This window comes from Thermobia domestica, chromosome 5 (genome assembly GCF_964235325.1).
Source record: "Thermobia domestica chromosome 5, izTheDome1.hap1.1, whole genome shotgun sequence".
In the NCBI taxonomy this organism is placed as follows: domain Eukaryota; kingdom Metazoa; phylum Arthropoda; class Insecta; order Zygentoma; family Lepismatidae; genus Thermobia; species Thermobia domestica.
In genome coordinates, this window is record NC_137458.1 from 200,178,817 (window position 1) to 200,202,307 (window position 23,491).

General features: G+C 36.4%; 1 protein-coding gene across 3 annotated transcripts in view; it reads left to right on the forward strand.

Annotated features, from left to right (window-relative positions):
• Positions 1-833: 833 nt before the first annotated feature.
• Positions 834-23,491, forward strand: part of LOC145686342 (uncharacterized) — a 211,315-nt gene continuing 188,657 nt past the window's right edge. For all 3 annotated transcript variants that reach the window (XM_081759570.1, XM_081759571.1, XM_081759572.1), the window contains exon 1: positions 834-1,310. In XM_081759570.1, coding sequence (XP_081615696.1) covers positions 1,164-1,310 — 147 coding nt within the window. In that variant the 5' untranslated portion in view covers positions 834-1,163. The remainder of the gene's footprint in view (positions 1,311-23,491) is intronic.

The window sequence follows — 23,491 nt, forward strand, 5'->3', positions numbered from 1 at the left end:
CAAAAGCTCTCCACTGACTTCTATCCTTAGCTAATTGCATCCAGTTTCTACTTTGTATTCCTATCTCTGCGAGATCCATCTTAATATTGTCCTCCCATCTGCGCCTAGGTCTTCCTAATGGTCGTTTTCCTATGGGTCTACCAGTCAAGACTTTGAAAGCGTTTCTACCTTCTTCCATTCTAGCTACATGACCTGCCCACCTAAGCCTTCTAGACTTGACGACCCTAACAATGTTGGGTATACCGTATAATCTATGTAGTTCCTCGTTATGAAGCTTCCGCCATTCCCCATTCTCGTTCCTCTTGGGTCCGAATATTCTTCTCAGGATCCTGTTCTCAAATACTTTCAGTCTATGTTCTTCCCTCAGAGTAAGCGACCATGTTTCACAACCATACAGAACAACAGGCATGATTATCGTTTTATATATTTTAAGCTTCAAATTCCTCGACAGGATTCGCGACGACAAGAGATTTTGAACCGAATAGTAACACGAATTCCCTGCTTTTAGTCGACATTTAATTTCTTCGTGAATATGATTTTCGTCTGTTAATATTGATCCTAAATATTTGAAAGTATCCACTTTATCAAAAGCATTATTTAATATTTTAACGCCTCCACAATTTGCCGTATTACGGTCCCGACGCACTTCCATGTATTTAGTTTTCTCTGCATTTACTTCATACAACCCTACACACAATAAAAAAGGGGGTTTAAAATCTACATTGTGGGTTATGGATTAGCATTTCAAAATTTTATCCATTTTTTGCGTAAAAAAGCTTATTTCTGAAGGCCATCTAGCGTGTTTTCTTCACAGGTTGTTGGCAACACTGGTTACGGGTTGCGAATAATGTCAGACCTAAAACGAGTTTATCTGCCATGCTTTATACTGACACTGATAAAGATGTTATATTGGTGTTGCACGCATTTTATTTCCCATTATTAATGGAACTCATGCATTAAGTCTTTCTGTATTATTATAGTGTACAAAAACTGCATCTGTTCGTAACGAACGTTTTCAATTATATAGCTAGCAACCCTGGTATAGGTGTTTCGCGTATGTGTCATGTCCATAGATTTCTTGATGTGCTTCGTAGGTTTGGCTACCTGAAAGAACAGCCATATATATGTATATATATGTAGTAATTTTTTCTTACTAACAGAAAATGTATAGCGCTGAATACCCATTGACACACTATTATCAAAGATGCCGTCTTTGTTTAACTGAAGATCGTGTAAGGCTGCATCTGTTCGGTGAGAAATCAAAACGACATAAATTACCGAAGAAGATTGAGCAGTGTCTGTCAATGATGGTAAGTATTTGTGATAAACGTATATCGAGGAAAACGTATCACCAAAGTACAGCATATATGCAAAGACAAACGCATTTGCATTTGCAGCGTAAACCAAGTATTTCGTAACACCGGTACGATACTTTACCCGCCGAAAAGTCGAGGCTTTATTATTATTATTATTATTAACACTAATGATGTCTTTAAACTGCAGAGTTGATAGATCAGTGAGTACAGATTGACAATAAGTTTGAGAATTACTACGTATACCCTGTGTTTCAGGGTTGGCAAAAACCATGGTTTTTATTGGAAAAAAAAACAGGTTTTTTGGCTTAAACCCGTTTTTTGGGTTTAAATAATTTACTCTATGTATTTATGTTAAATATGAACAGAAATTAGTTTGTTTCGCCTTGGTGTTATTATGCAACAACAAGGTTATCCTAGAAGGGGTCACAATCTTAAAGCGGAATCCAAACCGCTTCTTGGCTTACATCCAAGAGAAATTGTCTATTTGGACACGAAACCGGGACTAATTGGTCACAAATGCGATTGCGAGGACTCCTGATAAAAATACGTTGTACTGATCTTTACATAGGGCTACTTGTGGTAATAGTTAAGAACATCTACTTCTCATCTCCCGTGCACGAGGATACATCTTACTGTTGCATTACCTAAACACCCTAAGTACAAGGGCAAGAACTCAGTCTATTACCTACTTTTTAACATCCTAGATAGTCAATGAATAATTCCTGAAAGTATGGCGTTTCTCGCCCTTCCTTAAATGGGAAGTACGGCTCCTTAACTATAACCTATGAAAAATTTTAAGATCAACATATCATAATCACTACGCTAAAACTGAGGTATTAAATTACAAAGTTGGTGTCTAGATATCATACAATAAAATTAAGACCAAGTCAAATCAAAGTTTATGTTGGAAGCTACGTAGGCAGTGGATAAATTTTGCCAATATCTATCAATATATTTAAGCAACCTTGGCTTTTTTATAAAACAGGCATTCATTCAAGTAGAAATATATAATTTAGTTTCATTTTGTATGTTTAGGCTTAACATCCTTATGAAATACCAAGGTTATCACGGAGAAGACTTGCTTAGAGGGACATCTCAAATCGCTACTTGGTATACAGTTGAAAGATGGGTTGTGGTTCGACCGAGAATTGAACACGGGACCCCTTTATTAAAAGGTGAAAAGTCTTCTCCGTCATAAACGTAATGCGAATGGTTTGACATGTGGAAACGTCACCATGAAGTTCACACGATTTAAAGCATTTTTCGTTCTTTGTTTTTTGGTTTAAACCATTTTTTTAAAAAAAAAAAAACCGCTGGTTTAAACCACCTTGGTTTAAACCAGCCAACCTTGCTGTGTTTTCAACCAAATCGGTTCTTAATGCACACCAATAAAAATAATTATTCAAAAATAATTCTTTCAGTAGTACGTGTAGTTTTACTATACGGATCCACACAAAAAGTCATGAAAAACATACTTCTTTGTCTTTGCCTTCGGCTTAAGTTTAGAGTTGCCCCTCCAGTCCAGACTTGCCCTTGGACTTTGCAACATACAAAAAACAGTGCTTAAGTATTAAAAATTGTTACATTTCACTTAACCTCAGTACTCCGTGGGCTTCACAAAAATTTAAAAGGTTTTCTTCATTATTTTTGCGCATCTGTTACCCGTGTTCGCCATATTCGCCATATTTTACAACTACCATGCTGCTGAAACCTTCCGCGAATGCTTCCGCATCCGGCAAATAGTACTACCTTCCATATATCTTTTCTCGTATTAAACATAACTCTCCTGCCGAATTTACATTCCTAAACATCAAATAAAAACTTCAAATTATCATTTCTTACCTCATTTCTCCTGTAAATTTTCCTGATTTTTATAAAAAGCGGAGGGGTAACTCTAAACGTAACCCTTGCCTTCAATTTGTGTATCTTTAGCAATCACTTTTGAGGTGTACTCTGCATTCTCTGGTGCAAATTCACTTTAACTGGTCTGCAAAGCACCGACCAACCTGTGCTAGGTGGCCACTAAAAAGCACTAATGCTGTCTTAACAAAGCATAGGCGTGCTACGGTGGTTAGAAGCCCCGGAGGGATCGCTTTTTCCTACCTTTGTCACAAGTTACACAAAAACAAGGTGTCTATTAAAAATCTAAACAGGATTTCAATGCTTCCAGTTCATAACTTGCATCTCGTATACCCTGATTCACGTGTAATCAGTCTATGCACTGCATTTTGGCTGCCTCAACGCCAGTGTTTGTGTACGATGTTACATTTCTTTTCACTTTTATATATATATATATATATACAACGTACGAATTCGTGTCGGACGTAAAAGCACAAATTACTTCGATTGCTTAAAAACTACTCTAATACAATATTTGTTGTAATTTATCACAAATATTTCACAAACTGTACATTCATCTGTAATTACCTTATGAGGGATTACGTGCATTTCAGGTTCGACTTTCATTTCTATATTTCTACGTAAATTTCAGAAGTAAGTGCACACTATATTTCCATTACTTATACACTACTCTATTAGAAGATTATTAGAAATTTCTTCTATAAATTTTATAAATTTATGGATCCGTATATTAAAAGTACATCCATTAATTTCTATCTTATTGTTCCCAAAAAACATTTGCGCTGGAAGCATGAGAATACCCCACTTAATGTAGGTTAAGTTGAATAGGATCATCAGAAGTAATTGTAAAATGACAATTCTTTCACGATTTGCGTATGAAGATAGTGTTCAAACATACTGCATGCCGTAAAAATGCAATGCAAAAACGCAAAGCAACCTGTGCTAAGTGGCAGCTATAAAGCACGAAATCTGTCCTGTAAAGAGGGCAACGGGGGCTAGAGCGATATCGATACTATAACAAAAGTCCACTTTATATTTCCAAAATGTAGGACAGAAGCCTACTAGGTAGGATTTATAACAATACGCACTATACGTAAGAAAAGTTACGGTACCGGCACAGTAGGGAATCAGGCACTTAAGAGTATCTAGGTGTTATGTAAGCCTACAATGCCGGAAATATAGGCAAAGTAGGAAATATTTAGTATTATCTACTTTTCGTAGGCATTATTTATGATACGTAAGAAGAGTTAGGCAATGTATGATAAAAGTGTTCCGGAAAAGTGTTATAATACTCCAGTTATAATAATAATAATCAATCTCCCACGGCAAGGTTCTAGAATATTGGCCCACCTCTTAGTTGAGTCGTAATAAAGAAAGCAATCAACTTAGCTACTGACTCGCCTTTACTCGTTGTAGTTGATTCGGCATTACTATGTGAATTGAGTATTGAACTTTGATAAACAAACAAACAAAAACCCTTTTGCCTAACCACCTTCCCCTATATGTGCCAACAAGGATTTTAAAACTTTTTCCTCTCCCACATATATCTTATTCACACTGACAGCTCAATCAGGGGCGTCACTTGTGGACGGCGGGGAATTGCTCCATTGAGTTTGAGATCCATGTATTTTAGTCAATAGTATCCTATTATATTAATGAAAAACGTGTCACTCTAACTACATTGGTTGACCATCTTGCCCCCCCGCCCCCTCCCGTTCCTCCTTGCAAAATTTGAAATGAAGCTGCTAAGCTCAACAATAACTGACTGCTAGTCAGTAGCAGTGTTGTCAGGTATAGAGATTTTTTTTGAGTAACGTAACATGCAAAATATTTGATTTATTATTAACAAAACGATATGATTTTGGGGAAAATTGACTATGAATTGGCTGTTATAGTAACCTCAGTCCAAAGACAGCCCCTTGCTCACAAAGTAATGACGGCCCCGTGTGAGGTTTCTTTTCATACTGGCCTGTTTGTTTTTTCTCTCCCTTGAAAAGTAACTGACAGGCAATAAACTGAACCCAAATTGTTGCCAAATCTTTGTCAGTGATCTTTTTTCTTTGATGCAACCTACCCTCCATACACTGTTAAAGACATGGATGAAAAAGAAAGAGAGGGAAAGGGAGGCACTACATATGGCAACGTTTAGATTAAAGACATGAATGAATAAGAAATAGAGGGAAAGGGAGGCACTACATATGGCAACGTTTAGGTTAAAGACATGGATGAAAAAGAAAGAGAGGGAAAGGGAGGCACTACATATGGCAACGTTTAGGTTAAAGACATGAATGAATAAGAAATAGAGGGAAAGGGAGGCACTACATATGGTAACGTTTAAATTGTGGTTCTTCTGAATGGACCACAAACTTTATGACGGCTTCTTTGTGCTAAATTCAAAGTCTCATGACTGGCTATCGTCTGGGCGCACCTTCTATACTTTATTTTGTTTAATTTATTTGTCTCTGCTGTTTTTAAAAAATGAACTTATTGTAGCTACCCTTTCTCGTTCCCAATGTCTGTTCATTCATCATCCATTTGGTAAAATGACTCTTCGTTTTATTCTGTATTCTGCATTTATGAGTCTTTTACTTACTTGAAAGGGATTATTGTTTCCTACAGTCCAACCCCACTAGCCAGTAACTTGCCTTCTTTGTTTTGTGCCCTCTGCAATGTACAAAGTAAACATTGTAAGAAAAAGTGAACGTAAACATTGTAGTGTCCAGATACGCCTAAAATTTATTCGGTATTGTAGAGAATTCCTAGAGATTGTGTGCATTGCCTGGGGAAAGTACTAAAACAGTAAACCATTGCAACTTCTTTCCCACTTTGCCTGAAAACGTCATGCATTGGGTATAATGCTTAGGTATTGTTAATAATGCTTGGATTTCCTACTTTGGATACATTAAAAAATCAGTAAATTTAAAATTCAAAGAACACGTGTTTTATTCACTGTAATTACTAATTACGCAGTATATTGCATAAGGATCGATATTTATAAGCGAAAATAATTCAACAAATAACGCTTGACTACTAATATGATACCAGTATACAACAATTATGTATGCAGAAACCATTACTCACTCAATGTAATATTTTCCATAAGTAGAAGCTTTGCTTTGTATGTAATTAAACACAATTTGCTGAGCAAAGCTATATATTCACAATAAACACGTATGTAGTATTTTATACATTGTGAATATACTGTTTTGCTCAGCAAATAGTTTGTTCGTGTTTTAACATTCACTCAACGTAAAATTAACATTTGAAAAATTATTGTTTTCCTTCCTCTGTTTGCTTATATAGGGTGTTTTTTAATTTCTCTTAAAGTATCCAGTAAGCTTTGGTCCTAGTCAGGGTTTGAAAAAAAAACAACCCACCTGGACCCATATGGGTTTTTCGGGTTTATTTTTTTTTTCGAAATATTTCAGTGTCTTTGGGGTAAAAGTATTAAAATATGATTTACATTTTAAGATTGTCATTGTCTCAACTTGCAGTACTGTTTTGAAAAAATGGCCACCATTTTGAAATTTTATATTTGATCGCCGAGCAAATATACAGCAAATTTAGAATGTCTCGTGCTTCTAGCGCCTAACTTTCGAGTTAAAAGTCCGAAAATTGCACCCTGTAGCATGGATACCCGCTGTTTTGAAAAATGGCCGCCATTATGAAATTTTATGCCGCCAAAATATATACAGCTAATTTAGAGTCTCTCATGATTCTCCTCTGAAAATTTCAACTTAAAAGACCAAAAGTTGCGCTTTGTAGCGTGGATACACGATGTTATTATTATTATTATTTTTTAAAAAATAAGAAATAACGGCCACCATTTTGTACTTTTAAGGTGGCTTGCCGCCAGAATCTATACAGAAAATTTAGAGTGTTTCTGGCTTGCACCCTGAAAATTTAAACTTAAAAGAAAGAAAATTGTACCCTGTAGTGTGTGTGGTACAGGCAGACAAACGAACAAATGTAAATTGAGTCATCCCAGGAGCCTCAGTGACGTTCGTCAAATATGAATACCAAATAGCTATATTAATTTAAAACAAAGACATAATTCATCAAAATGTCTTATATGAAGTAAATATTTTTCAACGTAAAATAAATGGTTTTATTGTTGAAGTTCACTTTCGATACTTGTGCGTTCAGTTACGGGAATTTCCCGAGCACTTTTTTCCTTCTTTTTTTAAAGACTGTTCTTTTCTGAAAATTAATTTAAAATAATTAACAAAGATACGAATCATATTTTGTAAAGTAAATGTTTCAAAATGTCTTAAATGAAATTAAATATATTCCAGCGTAAAATAACTAGTTTTATTGTTGAAGTATTCACTTCCGATGCTTTGTGGGTTCAATTGCGGGAATTTCCCGAGCACTTTTTTTACGACGGGATTTCCCTGAAAATGCAGCTTGCTTTACTGTACGTCAAAACTTCCATTATTACGGAAGTTTGAATTCAGTACTTGAATTTGTTATGCAATTGCAATCAAAGAAAAATTCTAAATATTGTTTCGTTTTAATAATGTTTACTATTGACAAAATACATCGAAGTGCCGTACTTTTTTTGGGGGGAGGGTCATACAAACCTCACAAGAGGCATTTATTGAAATCAGAAGTCTTTGGTATCTATTTATGTATAAATGGGTCAGAACCAAAGTGGACTCAAATAATTCGTATTTTTATTTTCTTGTCTTACTGATGTGCAAATTAAGTCTTCGTATTTCTTTAACTTGAACTAATAAAAGTCGTAGTGAACTAACTTGGACTAAATTAGTTCTTCCGTACTCTGCAGAATTTTGAAATTGTCCATATATAATTTTGTATAATGATTTCATTTGTGCAACTATTTATTTTTTTGTCCTTGCGAAATGGGTCTTGACAATTATATTAACAAATATGTAAAGATCAGTACAACGTGTTTTTATCAGGAGTCCTTCGTGAGTGAGTCCGCAAACGTATTGCCAATTAGTCCCGGTTTCGAGTTCAAATGGAGGACAATTTCTTTCGGATGTAAGTCGAGAAGCGGTTTGGATTCCGCTTGAAGCTTATGTAACCCCTTCCAGCATAATCCGGTTGTTGTATAATAACACCAAGGCGAAACAAACTTATTTCTGTTTATATGTGATATAAATACATAGAGCAAATTATTTAAACAACAACAACAAAAAAAAAAAAAAAAACCTGGCTTAAACAGAAAACCAAGTTTAAACAAAAAAATTTTTTTAAGAAAAAAAGAACAGTTTTTGCCAACTCTGCTTTTATGATTGATTGGTCTTGTAATGTTGTTATATGAATATGTGACGTGTTACCTGTGTGGTGTTGTGAGAGCTAGTCGGTCTGGGATACGGTTAGTACGTAGGTTTTCTTTTAATCAGGGGTGGCAGAAACCATGGTTTTATTTTTAAAAAAGTTTTTTTTGTTTAAACGCGGTTAGGTTTCAACCAGTTTTTTTTTTTTTTTTTGGTTTAAATAATTTGCTATATGTATTTGTATCCCATATGGACAGAAGTAAGTTTGTTTCGTCTTGATGTTACGCAACAACCAGGCTATGCTGGAAGGGGACCTATAAACTTGAAGCGGTATCCGAACCGCTTCTCAGCTTACACCCGAGAGAAACTGTCCTCCATTTGGACTCGAAACCGGGATTAATTGACCAAAAGTGCATTACATCTGCGACTTACTCACGAAGGACTCCTGATAAAAATACGTTGTACTGATCTTTACATCCTTGTGAATTTAATTGTCAAGAGTCGTTTCAGAACGACAAAAAGACAAAGTTGCACAAGTGAAAGCATTATAGAGAATTACATATGGACAATTTCAAAGTACTGCAAAGTACAGAAGAAATAATTTAGTCCAAGTTACTTCACAACGACTTTTATTAGTCGAAGTTAAAGAAATACAACGACTTAATTTGCATATCAGTAAGAAAAGTGAATAAAGATAAAAATTATTTGAGTCCACTTTGGCTCGGACCCATTTATACATAAATAGATACCAAAGACTTCTGATTTCAATAAATGCCTCTTGTGGGGTTTGTATGGCTCCCCCCCAAAAAGTACGACACTTCGATGTATTTTATCAATAGTAAACATTCTTAAAACGAAACAATATCTAGAATTTTTCTTTGATTGTAATTGCCTAACAAACTACAAAATACTCAAAAGAAACATTCATAAACTTATAAACAAACAACAAAAAGGATGCTTTTGTAGTATAATCTCTTTGAGTAATGAATGGAGAATTTTGGTCTGAATATAATACGAATAATATGCTGGGGTGAAACGTGATAATCTGCAAATCAAGATTTTATGAACACTTACACTTTTACGAACATTTTTCGTTTTTTTTTTTTTTAAATTTTAAACGTCTTTTTTTTTTTTTTTTTTTTTTTTTGAAAAAAACACCCAGTTTAAACCACGTTGGTTTAAACCAGCCAACCCTGCTTGTAATGTTTGTGCAAGGTGAATGTTATAATACTGAGTTGTTTTTCAACGTATGTATTACTTTATTTGCAATGTGCATAAGTTGCAGTTGTTTTTTGAATATTGAAATAGTGGTATTTTAATTGTTTCTGGAAGGAGATCGATAAAAAAAGAAAGAAGGATTACGTCACTGCTGTGATAGAACTTTGTGCATTGCGCTATTTGGAAATAGCAAGTTTCATCTTCTATTGTTTCGTTCCTGTATTTTTAATTTTGGAGATTTTCTTTCAGAAATATAGTTAAATTATCATTTTTCACTATTCAGATAAACGTTTGAAATCTTACTGATTTTAACAGGATACCAACAAACGAACTTTACCGCTCATTTTAACCGTAAAATTATCATCTTTATGGTGGCAATTCAGAAGGTTGTTTGCTTTATCCGACCATTTTTGACGGTTACTCACCTTAAGATATACCGCGACGCCACCACCGATCATGTTCTATTGGACTCCCAGCATTATGAACTATCACACGACATCGCAGTTTCCATTGCAGCAAGCTTCAGCGCAGGACACATGGGAATTCTGTCCCACTCCTCACTTCATGCTTTGTATAGACTAGCCAGTGTGTGCGGGGGTGATGTTGAAGACGACGTTTCAGCAGTCCAAATGCGCAAAAGTCCATTGGACTGTCGTATGGGCTTTTTCAGAATGTCTTCAGGCGGAATGACACGAATTCCAACTTCCTCTGGAGGTTTCAACTTGTAGCTTTAAATTTATTGATACTTATGAAGAGACAACTAGAGGGTGTCCTAATGAGATCGGAGAGAAGTACAATTACGAAGCAAGAAACAAACTATTCTATTGTATTCTATTCATAGAAATACATTAAATGAGGAAGGGTGTTGATATACGGGTATTATATTTTGCAATAAACTTCCCAGAGAATAAAGGCCAGGATTCTGTTGTAGGATTCAAAAAAGACCTCCAGAAATACTTGTTTCAGCACTGCTTTTATTTCGTAGAAGATACTCGACCAATCCATCTTACTACTGTTCTATATAATGTGTTCATCTATAAATAAGTTATTTTCGTTTCTCGTTTCGTTTCATTGATTTATGGCAGATAACTATGAAACTACTAGTGATGCGAAAAATCTCATCGAAGTAAACATGGTGGAGCAGTCACCTTTCTGACGACAGTTATTTCTTTGCTTTTGAAGCTGAGGGAACTAGTTCAATTTTATGTAGAACAAGATGATGAAATTTGTGACGCTTGATTACGATGATGTCTAGTGTGCGCTTTTTAAAGAATAGATTTTATACATTTTTTTGTAGTACATAGTCGCGTATTAATATAAACAAGTTATAAAAGGTTTCTTTCCAGAGTCAATTAATTACAAATCGAAAATGCTTAACTTAGAAAAGGATTTCTCAATACTACATTTGGATAATTACACACATACAAACGAGAAACAGTTGAATTAAAAAAGAAACAAAATATTTTCTCATGATAATCACAAATACGCGAATCAGACTTAATACCATAATTTGAATCAAAGACACTACTAACGCTTCACGTAGAAAAAAGTTAACTATTAAAGGTCTACCTCTATTTTCTGAACTTTATACCTGAATAATTACACACACAAAAACAAAAGATGGTTGCATTAGGAAGGGTATTGGGAAATTCCCGAATTATTTATACGTATCTGGCGGAATGTGATGTAAAGTACGTTTATCGCATGTTACAAAAGCCCTCTAATCGTAAAATATATTATTATAGGAAGCAAATTGGCAACTGGAAATGAGATTTAAAGAAAAATTTGGCTACATTTCATTTCTTAAAATAATAATAATAATAAAAAACACTTTTATTTTTTAAAATCCAATTAACCCATTTAGATTCTTTCATTTTTTTAAAATGAAAATGTTAATTTTCAGTTAACTCGCTACTGCTTCAGTACTGTTCATCAGAGTATCATGGTTGATACATCGTTCTCCAGAATAGATCGAGCTTTCAAGTGATATCATGTGCATATGTGCATGATGTACGAGAGAAGGGAAATTTAGGTAAACAGAAAAATGGTCTACCAAAAAATGCCTTTTTTGAAATTTTGTTCCCCCTTGAAGTAGCTTCGACTACCCTAACATAATCTGTCGTGAAAAATACTATTGTACGTAATGCATGTGCCATATTTCATTGCTATATCTAGAATAGTTACGAGAAAAAAATATTTCTCAATCCTGTTTGACAGTACCAAATATCATGCACAAAGTGGTCCAAAAGAGTGGAAATACCCAAATAAAAGTTAGGATTTAAAAAGAATTGCGAAAGTAACACTGTAAGTTAGTATTACAGATTTGGGAAGGAGGGGGGGGACCTTTAGGACATTGTGATGTCGATTTTGAAATCTGCCATTTTGAATTCACTTTCATTTTCTTAGATGAAAATCGTATGTTGAAATATCTTGTTCTCATCTGGAATTTTTTCGGGGATTCAATGCTGTGTTTGGTTTTGCTTTTATCACTTACCATAACAAAGTTATTACTGTTTTTTGTTTTCTTCGTATTGTTTCAGATGACTAAGATAACATGACTGTCACGCAGGCGGAACACATTTGAGGTCATGTTGATGTCAGAAGGACAAATCACAAGAGTCGTTCCTGATGATTTTAACAACCGTCACCCAGATAGGGTACACATTTAGCCATACAATAGTAAGCAAGTTGATCAAGAAATTCAGAAAAACAGGGCCAAGACCAACAAACTAAATCAGGCAAGTCACGCACGGCGACTAACGAAACGTCAATAGCAGTGTTGGCAGCATTGAGCAAGTCCGAATCGAATCACTCGTCATTTGTCCCAAGAAAGTGCCGTTATTCGCACATCCATCACGCGTGTTTTGTCCTTGCATAAGTGGCACAAAGCTACAAATGCATCAGCTGATACCAAGAGGATGACCCCGATCGGCGTTTGGAATTTGCGGAATGGCCAACAAAGCAAATCCGTTATAATTCCCGTTTCGCCTACGAAGTCTTATTCACATATGAGGCCAACATTTATGTTACGAGTTGAACAAACAGTGCTCACTACTGTTCGGTCACAAAATCCCCATTTGTGTGAAGCATCTTCTAGCATTCCTGGAAAAGAGATGGTTTGGTGTAGTATGTGGGAGACCCGTGTTGTGAGGTTTTTCTTTATCAATGGTGGCCTTAACAGCAATCGTGTATCGTCGAATGTTGGAAGAAGATATTTTGCCATCTCTCTTACCTGAAGATGAGACATTCCCTGTTTTCTACCTGTACGATTGTGTTCCTCTACCAACGGAAATTGTGTTTGTGAATATTTGGATGTGCCGTTTCCCAACTCGAGGATCGGTAGACGTGATGCTGTAGAGTGGCCACCAAGTTCTCTTGACCTCACTTCTCTAGATTTTTTACCATTGAGAACATCTAAGGTCCATTGTGAAATTAAAAATTCGGAATATTGACCACCTAAAGGAACGCATAACAAACGCGTGTGTAAGCATACGTGAAAGCACTTGGAGCAAGGTCTCGGATGAATGGGGGAAAGAATGACTCTGATACTTTAACGGAATGAACAGCATATTGAACACATCCTGTAATGGGGAGAAATATGTAGTAGGTGGTTGCCATTATGAGAACCAATAGTCATAAATTTATTATGGTAAGTGATAAAAACACATCGTTGAATCTTTAAGAAAGTTTCAGACGAGAACAAGATATCATAACATACAGTACCCACTTAATAAAATGAAAGTGAATTCAAAATTATGGATTTCAAGATAGCAACCATCGACATCATATGTCCTAAAAGTTTTCCTCACCCGTGTACTATAATCTAGTATTACTTTTGCAATTCTTTTAAAATCATGCCATTTTTTGATGTTTCCACACTTTTGAACCACCCTGTATTTATATCAATAGGTAAAAAGTAGGAGTTCCCAAACACAGAATTATTTGCCCGAGTGTCATGGTTAATACGTCATTTTCTTCAGAATAAAACAAGCTTCCCTGGAGCGGTCCCGATCACAGGCACCTGAATAAAATCTACCGTGAAAAATACTGTGCCCTGTACTTAATGTGTATACCAGATTTTGTTGCATTATCTAGAATAGTTACGAGGAAAAAAAAGTTTCTTAATTTTGTTTGACAATACAAATGAGACACTATCAGAGAATCGATCCCAATAACAATACTTACTCTTCTAACAGGGCGCAAAATTTCCGGTTGCCATTGGTGACTAGAAATTTAGAGCTGGCGACCCTTGTTCAGTAGCAATGTTTTCTGCCTAAACTCACAGGGCTGCGCAGTTTCTGTTTCGGACGAAATAATTGTCATTGATTGAAAGAACACACGGAATGTGAAGTCTTCAGAACGTTGTAGTTCGCCCCTCCTTTCCCACCCTCAATCGAAACGGTTTGCTTCTTGGCACGTCAGCGCCAGAAATGTAATGTCTTTCTTTGTGAAATAAAAGGCCTGGGGGGAGGGGGACCCATAATTTATACGTGAGATACTGGCGACCATCAATTTTGGATTGGCGAATGAGTCTCACTTTGAAGTTTTGCTCCCTGCTTCTAATATACGACGCATTACACTCAAATTACACCACCCAATTACCATTCGCTAATAAAAATGCAATAAACCAACATAAATAGGATCTAAAAAGTATTCATTTCCCTTGCTTGGTTCAGAATTAAATCATATGAAGTTTTCTGGATGTAAGGAGGCAAATGGAGAGAGAAAGGAGTAAAATGCTATAATCTTCACTTCTTTATATCCGGTATTTGCCAGAATGGATGACTCACCACAAATAAGTGTCATTCTTATGAATACACAAGAACATTCTTATTTAAATACGGATATACATTGATATAGATAATACATTTCAGTTTAAAAGCATATAAAGAATACATTTTAGTGATAGAAACACAGTGAAGTATACACGCTTGAGAGCGAGTTCAATATTTAGTGTGTGCAACTTTTTTTTTTTTTTTTTTTTTTAACACAGCTCAGATACGAGAAGAATGGGACAGACACAATTTTTCGCAGTATTCTGATGTAATATCTTTAACCCAGACCTATTTTATAGCTTCTCTTAGTTGAGAAACTGAACTCGGGTTACGTTCAGCCACGTTTCGCTTTAAAATTACCCAACAGTTCTTGGAATTTTCGGGCCAAAATCCAAGAATTTAAACCCGCTGGTTTCAAGCCATTCCTTAACAACGTTTGTCTGGTAGTATGGAGCTTAGGGTGGTCCAAATTTATATGGGGAAAAATAAATTTAGGAATTTCTTAGGACTCACCCCTTAAAATGTTTCCATATGGAACCAAATTAAGCCAGGAGAAAAATTAGATCCATTGAATAATTTTAAATGGTGCCCCAAACGACCTAAAATTTTGAATGCGTTTACAATACATAGTGTATGGTGAAAATCTGGAATAAACTCTCGTAATTTAGAAACGGTTCAAGGGAATGAAAAGATATCTTGGATAATGGAACTAGAGGAAGAGACCAACCTAATCTTGTATACGTTATCATGGCGACCGTCTTGAAGTCCGCCATCTTGAATTCAGGTCAAATTCTTTAAATAGGAAGAGGGTCATGTGACATATCTTTTTGAGGTAACATTTCACCAGATGCAGAAATCTGGTATTATTTTCAAGTTACCTATATTCATGAAAGAGTTATTACGTGTGAAAAACAAAATGCTTCATGTAATGTTATTTTGTTGCAGTTATGAAACAGATATGTAAGAATTTTGGAAGTCTTGTACATAAACTGAAACAAACTGCTTGTTTCGCTTTGAACTACAAATAAGTTTTTTTTTTTTTTTCATCAAGATGATTCATAGACCATTATGAGAAAAAAGAAAAATTATAACTTGGAAGAAATTGAAATATCCCTTATTTATGTAGTACCTTTTTGGTAAGTTATGAATCTTATTTGCTACATAGTTCACTTTGTCACATATTGGAAAAGATTGTCTGTGGGCTTTATTATCTGCAAAAGAAACTGTTTGTGCTCCTCATTTTTGTAAGAACGTTGTTGTAATCTTCTATTAGTTACACTCCCTTTTCTGCACACCGTTTGTTACGTGGCTGAATTAAACTATTGTCTTTCCTTGAAGATAGTCATTGTTATTTGCCCATGAAGTCGGATCACACTCAAGAAACCCTTTGGGTATTTTAAATCTCTCGAGGAAAATTTGTTTGTTGTAACAAAATCACTGATTTCTCTTTTCACAAGAATTGTTTGGTATCATCTCTTGCGTCAAGCCTCTTTGCTGCTTCACGGTTTCCCCTTATAGTTTTAATTCTTTCAACCGTTTTTTTTTGCTTTTCCATTATGGTAACTCCACCAAAAACCCCAATGCTACGTGTTCCTTCAAGTACCAGAGTCGGCGTGAAAATTTAGAAAGAGCCACTTCAGATAATTCAGCATCTATTTGTCTTTAACTGTACAAATCTTTCAAAAATTGTAGATCTTGTAATGGTGAATGGGATGTTTGATCACATTTAAGCCAACTGTGAACATATAGTCGGATCAGAAAGTGCATACTCTCCGAAGACCAGTTTCTATTTGCTACGTTAAACGAAATTGTTGGCGAAAGAGAAATATTTTAAATAGTAGCTTGCTTTTTCCATCCACCTTACATGGTGAATTGCTCCAGGCAAACGAAAGAAAACTCCTCAAGGAGGTATGCCACCCAAGAATATGATGGTCAGTTCTAAAAATTCCCTGTAATCTTCTCTGCAGTGTCCTGCTTCTACAAGTTTGATAGCAAAATTCAACACTTAATTTCTTACATCGGAAATATTGTTTGTTACATCATCATCATCAATTCCTGGAATTAAGTTAGTGCAATCTATTCTAGACCACTCGTTCTGAAAACATGTCAATAAAAGAACGTCCGGTCCAGATGCAAACGAAACACAACTGTTATCAAATGCACATTTTAAAACTAATTCATAAATGTAGTGTCTACAAGGAAGGTATAGAAAGTTATTTTGGAGCTACTGCTCTAGCAGAATGCAAGCACCGTTGCCAAGATCCATATTGCAAGGAATAGTGTCACAATAAACTGCCTGCACGAACTTTACCAAGTTCCATTCTTCAAGCGAATGTACTATAGTAGAATCAATATGTTCTTCTCTTGATGACGACAAAATGGGAACACCAATTAGCCTCTCATGACCATCTCCTGTAATAATTATTGATAACCTGCCGGCAGTCTCTCTGCCAGTCAAATTCAGCAGTAGTTTTCCGTTCCAATGCACAACTAACGCACTTGATGCACTCTGAAATTGTTTCTTGTAGTTCTCTGCAACTTCACTACAGGTTTTCTCTCAGCATCGGTGAATGGAAGACCCATTTATTGCTAGTTCCTCTGCATTATGGCCTAATGCCTCTGTCGTCGCTGTCAGAATAGGTATTGCTGCTCTATGAGTGATCTTCTATCTATTAAGAGCAACACCAGTCTTTGATTAATAAAATTAGTTTTTCCCCCGTTTACATCTCTTGGACGGTCCGGGCACACACGCATTCGTATTTACATTTACTCTAACATTCTCAACTGGGTTTTCCTCTTCATTACTCGAACTACTTCATGGCGTATAAAGTTCAAACAAATTATTTTCAGAAGTGCATTTTCTTTCGCGTTCCTCTTTCGTTTGAAGCCGTGCATATCCCTTTCGTTCTTTTCACGCCAAACTCATTCTTTACGTTTAGTCGTGTAAGAATTATTAATCTGAAAAGGAAAAATCTTTTCACAGGTAATAATTCTTACATGACTAAAGCTATCTTTAAAACAGTGCCAGATTTGTGGTTCTGGTAAAACGATATGTCACATGACCCTCTTTCTATTTAAAAAAATTGACCTAAATCCAAGATGGCGGATTTCAAGATGGCCGCAATGGCAGTACTATACAAAATTAGATATGTTTCTTCCTCTGTTTCTATTATCCAGGGTATTCTTGCATTACCTTTAGCCGTTTCTAAATTAAATGAGTTTATTCCAGATTTTCCCCATATACTATGTACTGCAATCGGATTCAAAATTTTAAGTCGCTTGGAGCACCATTTAATATTATTCAATGAAGCTAATTTTTCTCCTGGCGTAATTTAGTCCCATATGGAACCATTTTAGGGGGTGAGATCAGCCCGATCTGAAAATTGATATTTATGGACCACCCTAATTGGAGCTCCATCATGTTGGAAGTGGATGTAATGATTAATCTCCATAAACACTGGTAACTTCTCTTAAGTAATCGAGATAGATAGTTCCATTCATTGATATCGTTCAGGTATGAACGTAATCCACGTCTTCCCTTAGCAGAAATGGCACCCTAGACCATGTTTTTTTCAGCATTCTTTACGGTGAGAATGATGTAGCGTTGAGATGTATTGATGCTGTTGAGAGCCCCTTGTATTGGGAAACCGTCGTATGTGTCTACAAAAGGCATAAAATTGAGATACTTGGGTCTCGTCCGAAAACATAACTCTCTTCCATTGTTCAGCAACTCATCTCATACTTTTTACAAAAGGTCAGTTGGTCGGCAATGTTTTTGGTCGACAATTTCGGCATTTTGGCAGGCTTATAGAGTTTGAAAATGGCACATAATAATCTGCGGATTGTTCTTTGCTAGGTAGATTCCCACCTTTAGGTAAACCAGCCTGGATTGCTTGGCTGATTCTCTGGGTAACGGCTTTGCTGTCAAAAGTGTGGCGTCATACATACGCTTAGTTGTGCACTTTTGACTTCCTTTTGGCTTTTTATAGCCGTAATTTCCAGTGGTTTTGAAATTACTTATTAATCGGGCGACTGTCTTTCGTGCCAATCGCATTTTGTCAGCAATTTGGCGAGCACTGTAGCCTTCTTCACTCAGAATTTTAATTTATGCGTGCATTTCTATTGAAATTCTTTTCCCAGGCATAGTCACTACCTGTATTATTACCCTTCAACGAGAGTAAAAAGAGAATAAGCACACGTTCACCACGAACAATACAATCCCTAGATACTTATGAGTAGGACCAGAAACTTTATGCCCTATAAAACTGTAAAATATGTATGTAAATATGTCATAAAAGTTTGGAAAAACATCACCAAAATTTTTAAAAAGACAAAAAATGTCATCTTCCCAAAATACAGAAAAAAAATTAGAATATGAGTACATAATTTACAAACTCAATTTTAGGGAACATTTTGTGGTTTCATTTTTTGGTATTTTTAAAAATGTTTTATTTGAATTTAGTTGACAGCTAGGAAAGGAACATTTTCCATTTGTGTTTCTAAACAGGTTTTTAAAGGAAAGTTCTGCCGTACTTTTTAATGTTTTATTTTACTTAACTTACGGTTACAAAGAAACATTTTTCAATAAAACAATTATAGAAGTTTTTCGTGTTAATTTGAAGAGCTTGTAACAAATCTCTAGAACTTGTGATTTCAGTTTCTTTTAGTTGAACATACACAGACACATACACAAACACAAAAATGGAGAGAATGTATATATTTCAATGTCATACTATGCTATACACTTGAAAATGAAAAATAAAGATCAGACAAATCAGTAGGCAGAAGTAATTTTAAGCATTGCATTGTGACACGAAGACCTTCTTCAGGTTCTCTTCTGTGAAACTTTGCCTATTATCTACAAGCGGCGACATATAGCGTGAGAATGTACGTTCCACATAGCACGAAGTCAAAGGAGCAAACCTCAAACAAACTGTATCTGCAGGTGTTAAATCTTTTTCAGTATTTTTGACAGTTAATTCTCCGTCACCACTCAGAACAGCGGTGATGTTGGTGAAAGTGCCATATCCAGGATTATTGTTCAGGATGGCAGTGAAGTTGTCTTTCACCAAATCTGCTGTTGGTCCCTTTGCTATTGACAACTTTGTTCTAATATCTTCTACGGTTCCAAGACAGTCTTGTACACTGAGACCATTTGTCTCCAGTCGCTCAATGGATGACACCAGAAAACCAAAATTTGCTGAAATGTACACAATATCCTCTTTTAATTTAGTATCATTAAGCAATTCCTGAACAACACTAATACATGCTGCATCTTCAGTTTGAAATCCAGCAACATTTTCTTTCACTTTTCTTCGTTTAAATTATTTCTTAAGACGTTCTGGTATGTTATTACTTTATCGTATGCTCAGATTATTGCGTACAGAATGACAATATGCATGCATATGATGTGTCTGGAATGATTATGTGCTATCTTACTATATGTAATTATTTCTTAACGAAATTCATCCGTAATGTCTTAAAAATTATTTCTTAGGGTAGGAGTTGCATTCATGAGTGCAGATTCACTTTGCGAGGATTTTCTTTAAGTTATAAATATGCGATGGACGAATACCATTAAAAAAAAAAAACTGCAGAAAAAGCAACTTACGTTAGGTGGCCATTAAAAGGGGGGGGGGGGTGATATTGAACCGATTCAAAGCAGAAGCACAGCAGAGGAACCACGACTTAGCACAGAGTTGTGTTCACAAGGGGCAGGGGCATGAGTGACTGAGAGTGGGCGCGTAAATGAGGATAGTGTGAGAAGCACTTGGTGTTGCATAAAATCACATAGGTCAGACCATTAATATTTTGGCATTTCTAAATACAGGGAGTCCATAAAGTCCTGCAGGAAAGTAGAACTCTATAACTTGGAAACCGTTACGTTTAAATGTATAAATTTTTGGGATTGGAAGAAGGGAAGTTTAAAGTTTTGCTCTGGCCACAATGCTCGATGATGTTTGTGCTGGTAATTACGTGACTTAAGATGGCGTCTATTAAAGAAAAGACACAATATGTTTTGTGGTTTGCGGAATTAAAATCTTGCGTTTCAGTGTGGAGAAAATTCCAAACAACGTATGGGAAAACACCCCCAGCAGAAACAAATATTAAGAGGTGGTACGAGAAGTTCAAAGAAACGGAAAGTGTGTCAGATTTACCACGCAGTGGAAGGCCAGGAACGAGTGACGATGTGATTCACACGGTGCAGGACAGCGTAGCCAGGCGTCCAATGAAGTCGTTTGAACGTAGGTCATTGGAACTGGGAATACTGAAGTCAACGTTACACAAGATCATACGCAAGAATTTGAAGGTCCGGTCCTATAAGTTAACATTTGTGCACGAGCTGATAGAGGAAGACTGTGACATGAGAATGGAATTCTGTGAGTCAATGCTTACCCGCTTACAAGAAAATGGTGACCTTCTGTCTCGATTTCTGTTTTCAGATGAAGCCACATTTCATGTATCGGGAAAAGTGAACAGGTACAATTGCCGAATTTGGGGGGGGGGGGGGTCCACGTGAATTCGAGGAGCAAAAGCAGGGTAGTCCCAAAGTCAATGTGTGATGTGCTGTTTCAATGGACCACATTATCGGCCCTTTTTTCTTCGAGGAAGAGACGGTAAATGGTAACAATTATCTAAACATGCTACAGACATTCCTTTTGCCAGAACTTAGTAGGTTAGGCATCCTTAATGAGGTCCACATGCAACAGGATGGGGTACCGCCGCACTATGCCCTTCAAGTTCGACAGTTTCTTAACGAAGAATTTAAGGAGAGATGGATTGGCCTAAGAGGACCCACAGCTTGGCCTGCAAGATCACCAGATGTGTCGCCTTGTGATTACTGGCTGTGGGAACACGTGAAGACCAAGGTATATTTGCAGAAGCCAGCTAATCTGCATGATCTCAAGAACAGAATAACTGATGTGATTTTGAACATTCCAGACGAGCACCGCCAACACGCAATTCTTGGTTTCCCAGAAAGACTGCAAGAGTGTTTGAACGTGGATGGTCACAATTAGAGGTTTGGCGATGAACCTTAACTAGCTGAAACAAAACTTTGAACCTTTCTGTAAGTGCGTGGATGGTCACAATTGGAGGTTTGGCGATGAACCTTAACTAGCTGAAACAAAACTTTGAACCTTTCTGTAAGTACACCAAAAAGTATTTGTTAATACATTACGTAGTTTCCAAGTTTTACTTTCCTGCAGGACTTTATGGACTCCCTGTATAAATTAATAGTTTCTTACAATGTGAAAAGTTCCTCCGGAATTTAATGTCCTGCAGAATCCTCTTTAATATGTACTCTCTCATTTTAACTGTGAAACCTAATATTTTTATGACTGACTATTTATTCTTAATCAGTGTCCCAAAGCTACAAAAAATACTCGGAAATTAACTGAATTAGATGAAATTTAAGCATCAGACTAGCAAATACAATATAAATTCATGCGTATTTAGTGAACAAGAAAGAAAGTATGAAGGTAAGATGTATTTGGGAATAGAAATAAAGGAGGGAAATGAGACAGAAGTAACTGTGAATAGTCATTCCATTCATTTCTACAACCTTATTCATCATAGTTACACCAGAGGTGCCACCATAAAACTCACATATACGTTTAAGTAACCTAACAACTGAATCAAGAAATATAAACAATTGAGCAATGATATTCACATTTATATTTGATCGTTTATAATGGGTGTAATGCGATATTCAAACCGCGAACAGGCTGACATGCTATTCATAAGCGGTCGTGCAGATCGCAATGGGCGTGAAGCAGCACGACTTTATCAGAAATGTTTTCTTAAGAGACGCCAACCGTTATACAGTATGTTTGCAGCAATTTTTCGGCGCGTGTGTGAAACAGGGACCATACTACCTGCCTATGTGGATGCTGGTCAACCTCGTTGTATATGAACACCTGTTATGGAGGAACGTATGTTGGTGTAGACAGTGATCCAGGTACGAGTACGAGGAACGTAGTCGTGAAGCGCATTGTAGTCTCATGACTGTGTGACGTGTGTACATGAAAGTTCTTTGTACTCGTACACCTGCAAAGTTTACAAGGATTGACAGAAGTGGATTCCCAACTATGTGAAGCATTCTGCTAGTGGTTCATTCAACAGAGCACTACCATCATGCTGTTTCGTGCCTGTCGGCACCAGTACTGTACACTGACAAGGTCAGGTTTGAAACTGATGGTATCGTCAGTATACATAACATACATATGTGGGCAGACGTACATCCCCATGGTGCGATTATCTCTTATCACCAACACCAATTTGGGCTCATTGTATGATGTGATATTATCCATGATCACTGATCGGCCTATACATCAATATGAATGTCCGCCGGTGATTAAAAATTAACTTCCCAAGATGTTGGATCAGGCGTATGCTACTCTTGTCAGCAATGACGACGACTTGGAACACCGTATACCATAACAACTGTGCAACTGTTCACCATGACCCAGGTATCTTCGAACGGGTTCGCCAATCCATGATCCGGTACTGTCATGCATTCATTGTTGTCTATTTCAGTAAAGCGCCAACTGGTTTCCCTAGAAGTTAAAAAAGAAAAAAGTTTGTTAACGTTTTAAATTCTGGTGACGGGGCAAATTTCATATTTTTCTAGGGACACAAAAATTATGCTTGTCCTCCCAGTAAAAGTTCTAGGTTACAGCCATGATGACGTTAATGACTGTCTTTATTAATTTGAGTTAGATTTTGGTGTCTAGTTTTGAATAAGTGCCTATTTTTTATTTTATTTTATTTTTTTTTAATTATGAGTGCCTATTTTCCATGTTTCTAGTGCATAAACATCCAATCTTTAATAATCGTGGGAAAGTTCATGTAGGTCCGACGATTATGCAGAGTCTGTAATGATGAGAGTGAATGAATTGGTGGAATGAAGAAGTTGGAAGAAAACACGAGAGCCCCGAGAAAATCCACGCACACGGTTTTGTGCATTACAAAGACCACTTGGCGCGAGCAGTGTTTAAGCCAGGAACCCCACTCACCAGAGGTGAACACTCCGCTATGAGCTTCCCTCAGTGCAGGAAGATGTTAAACTTCAATA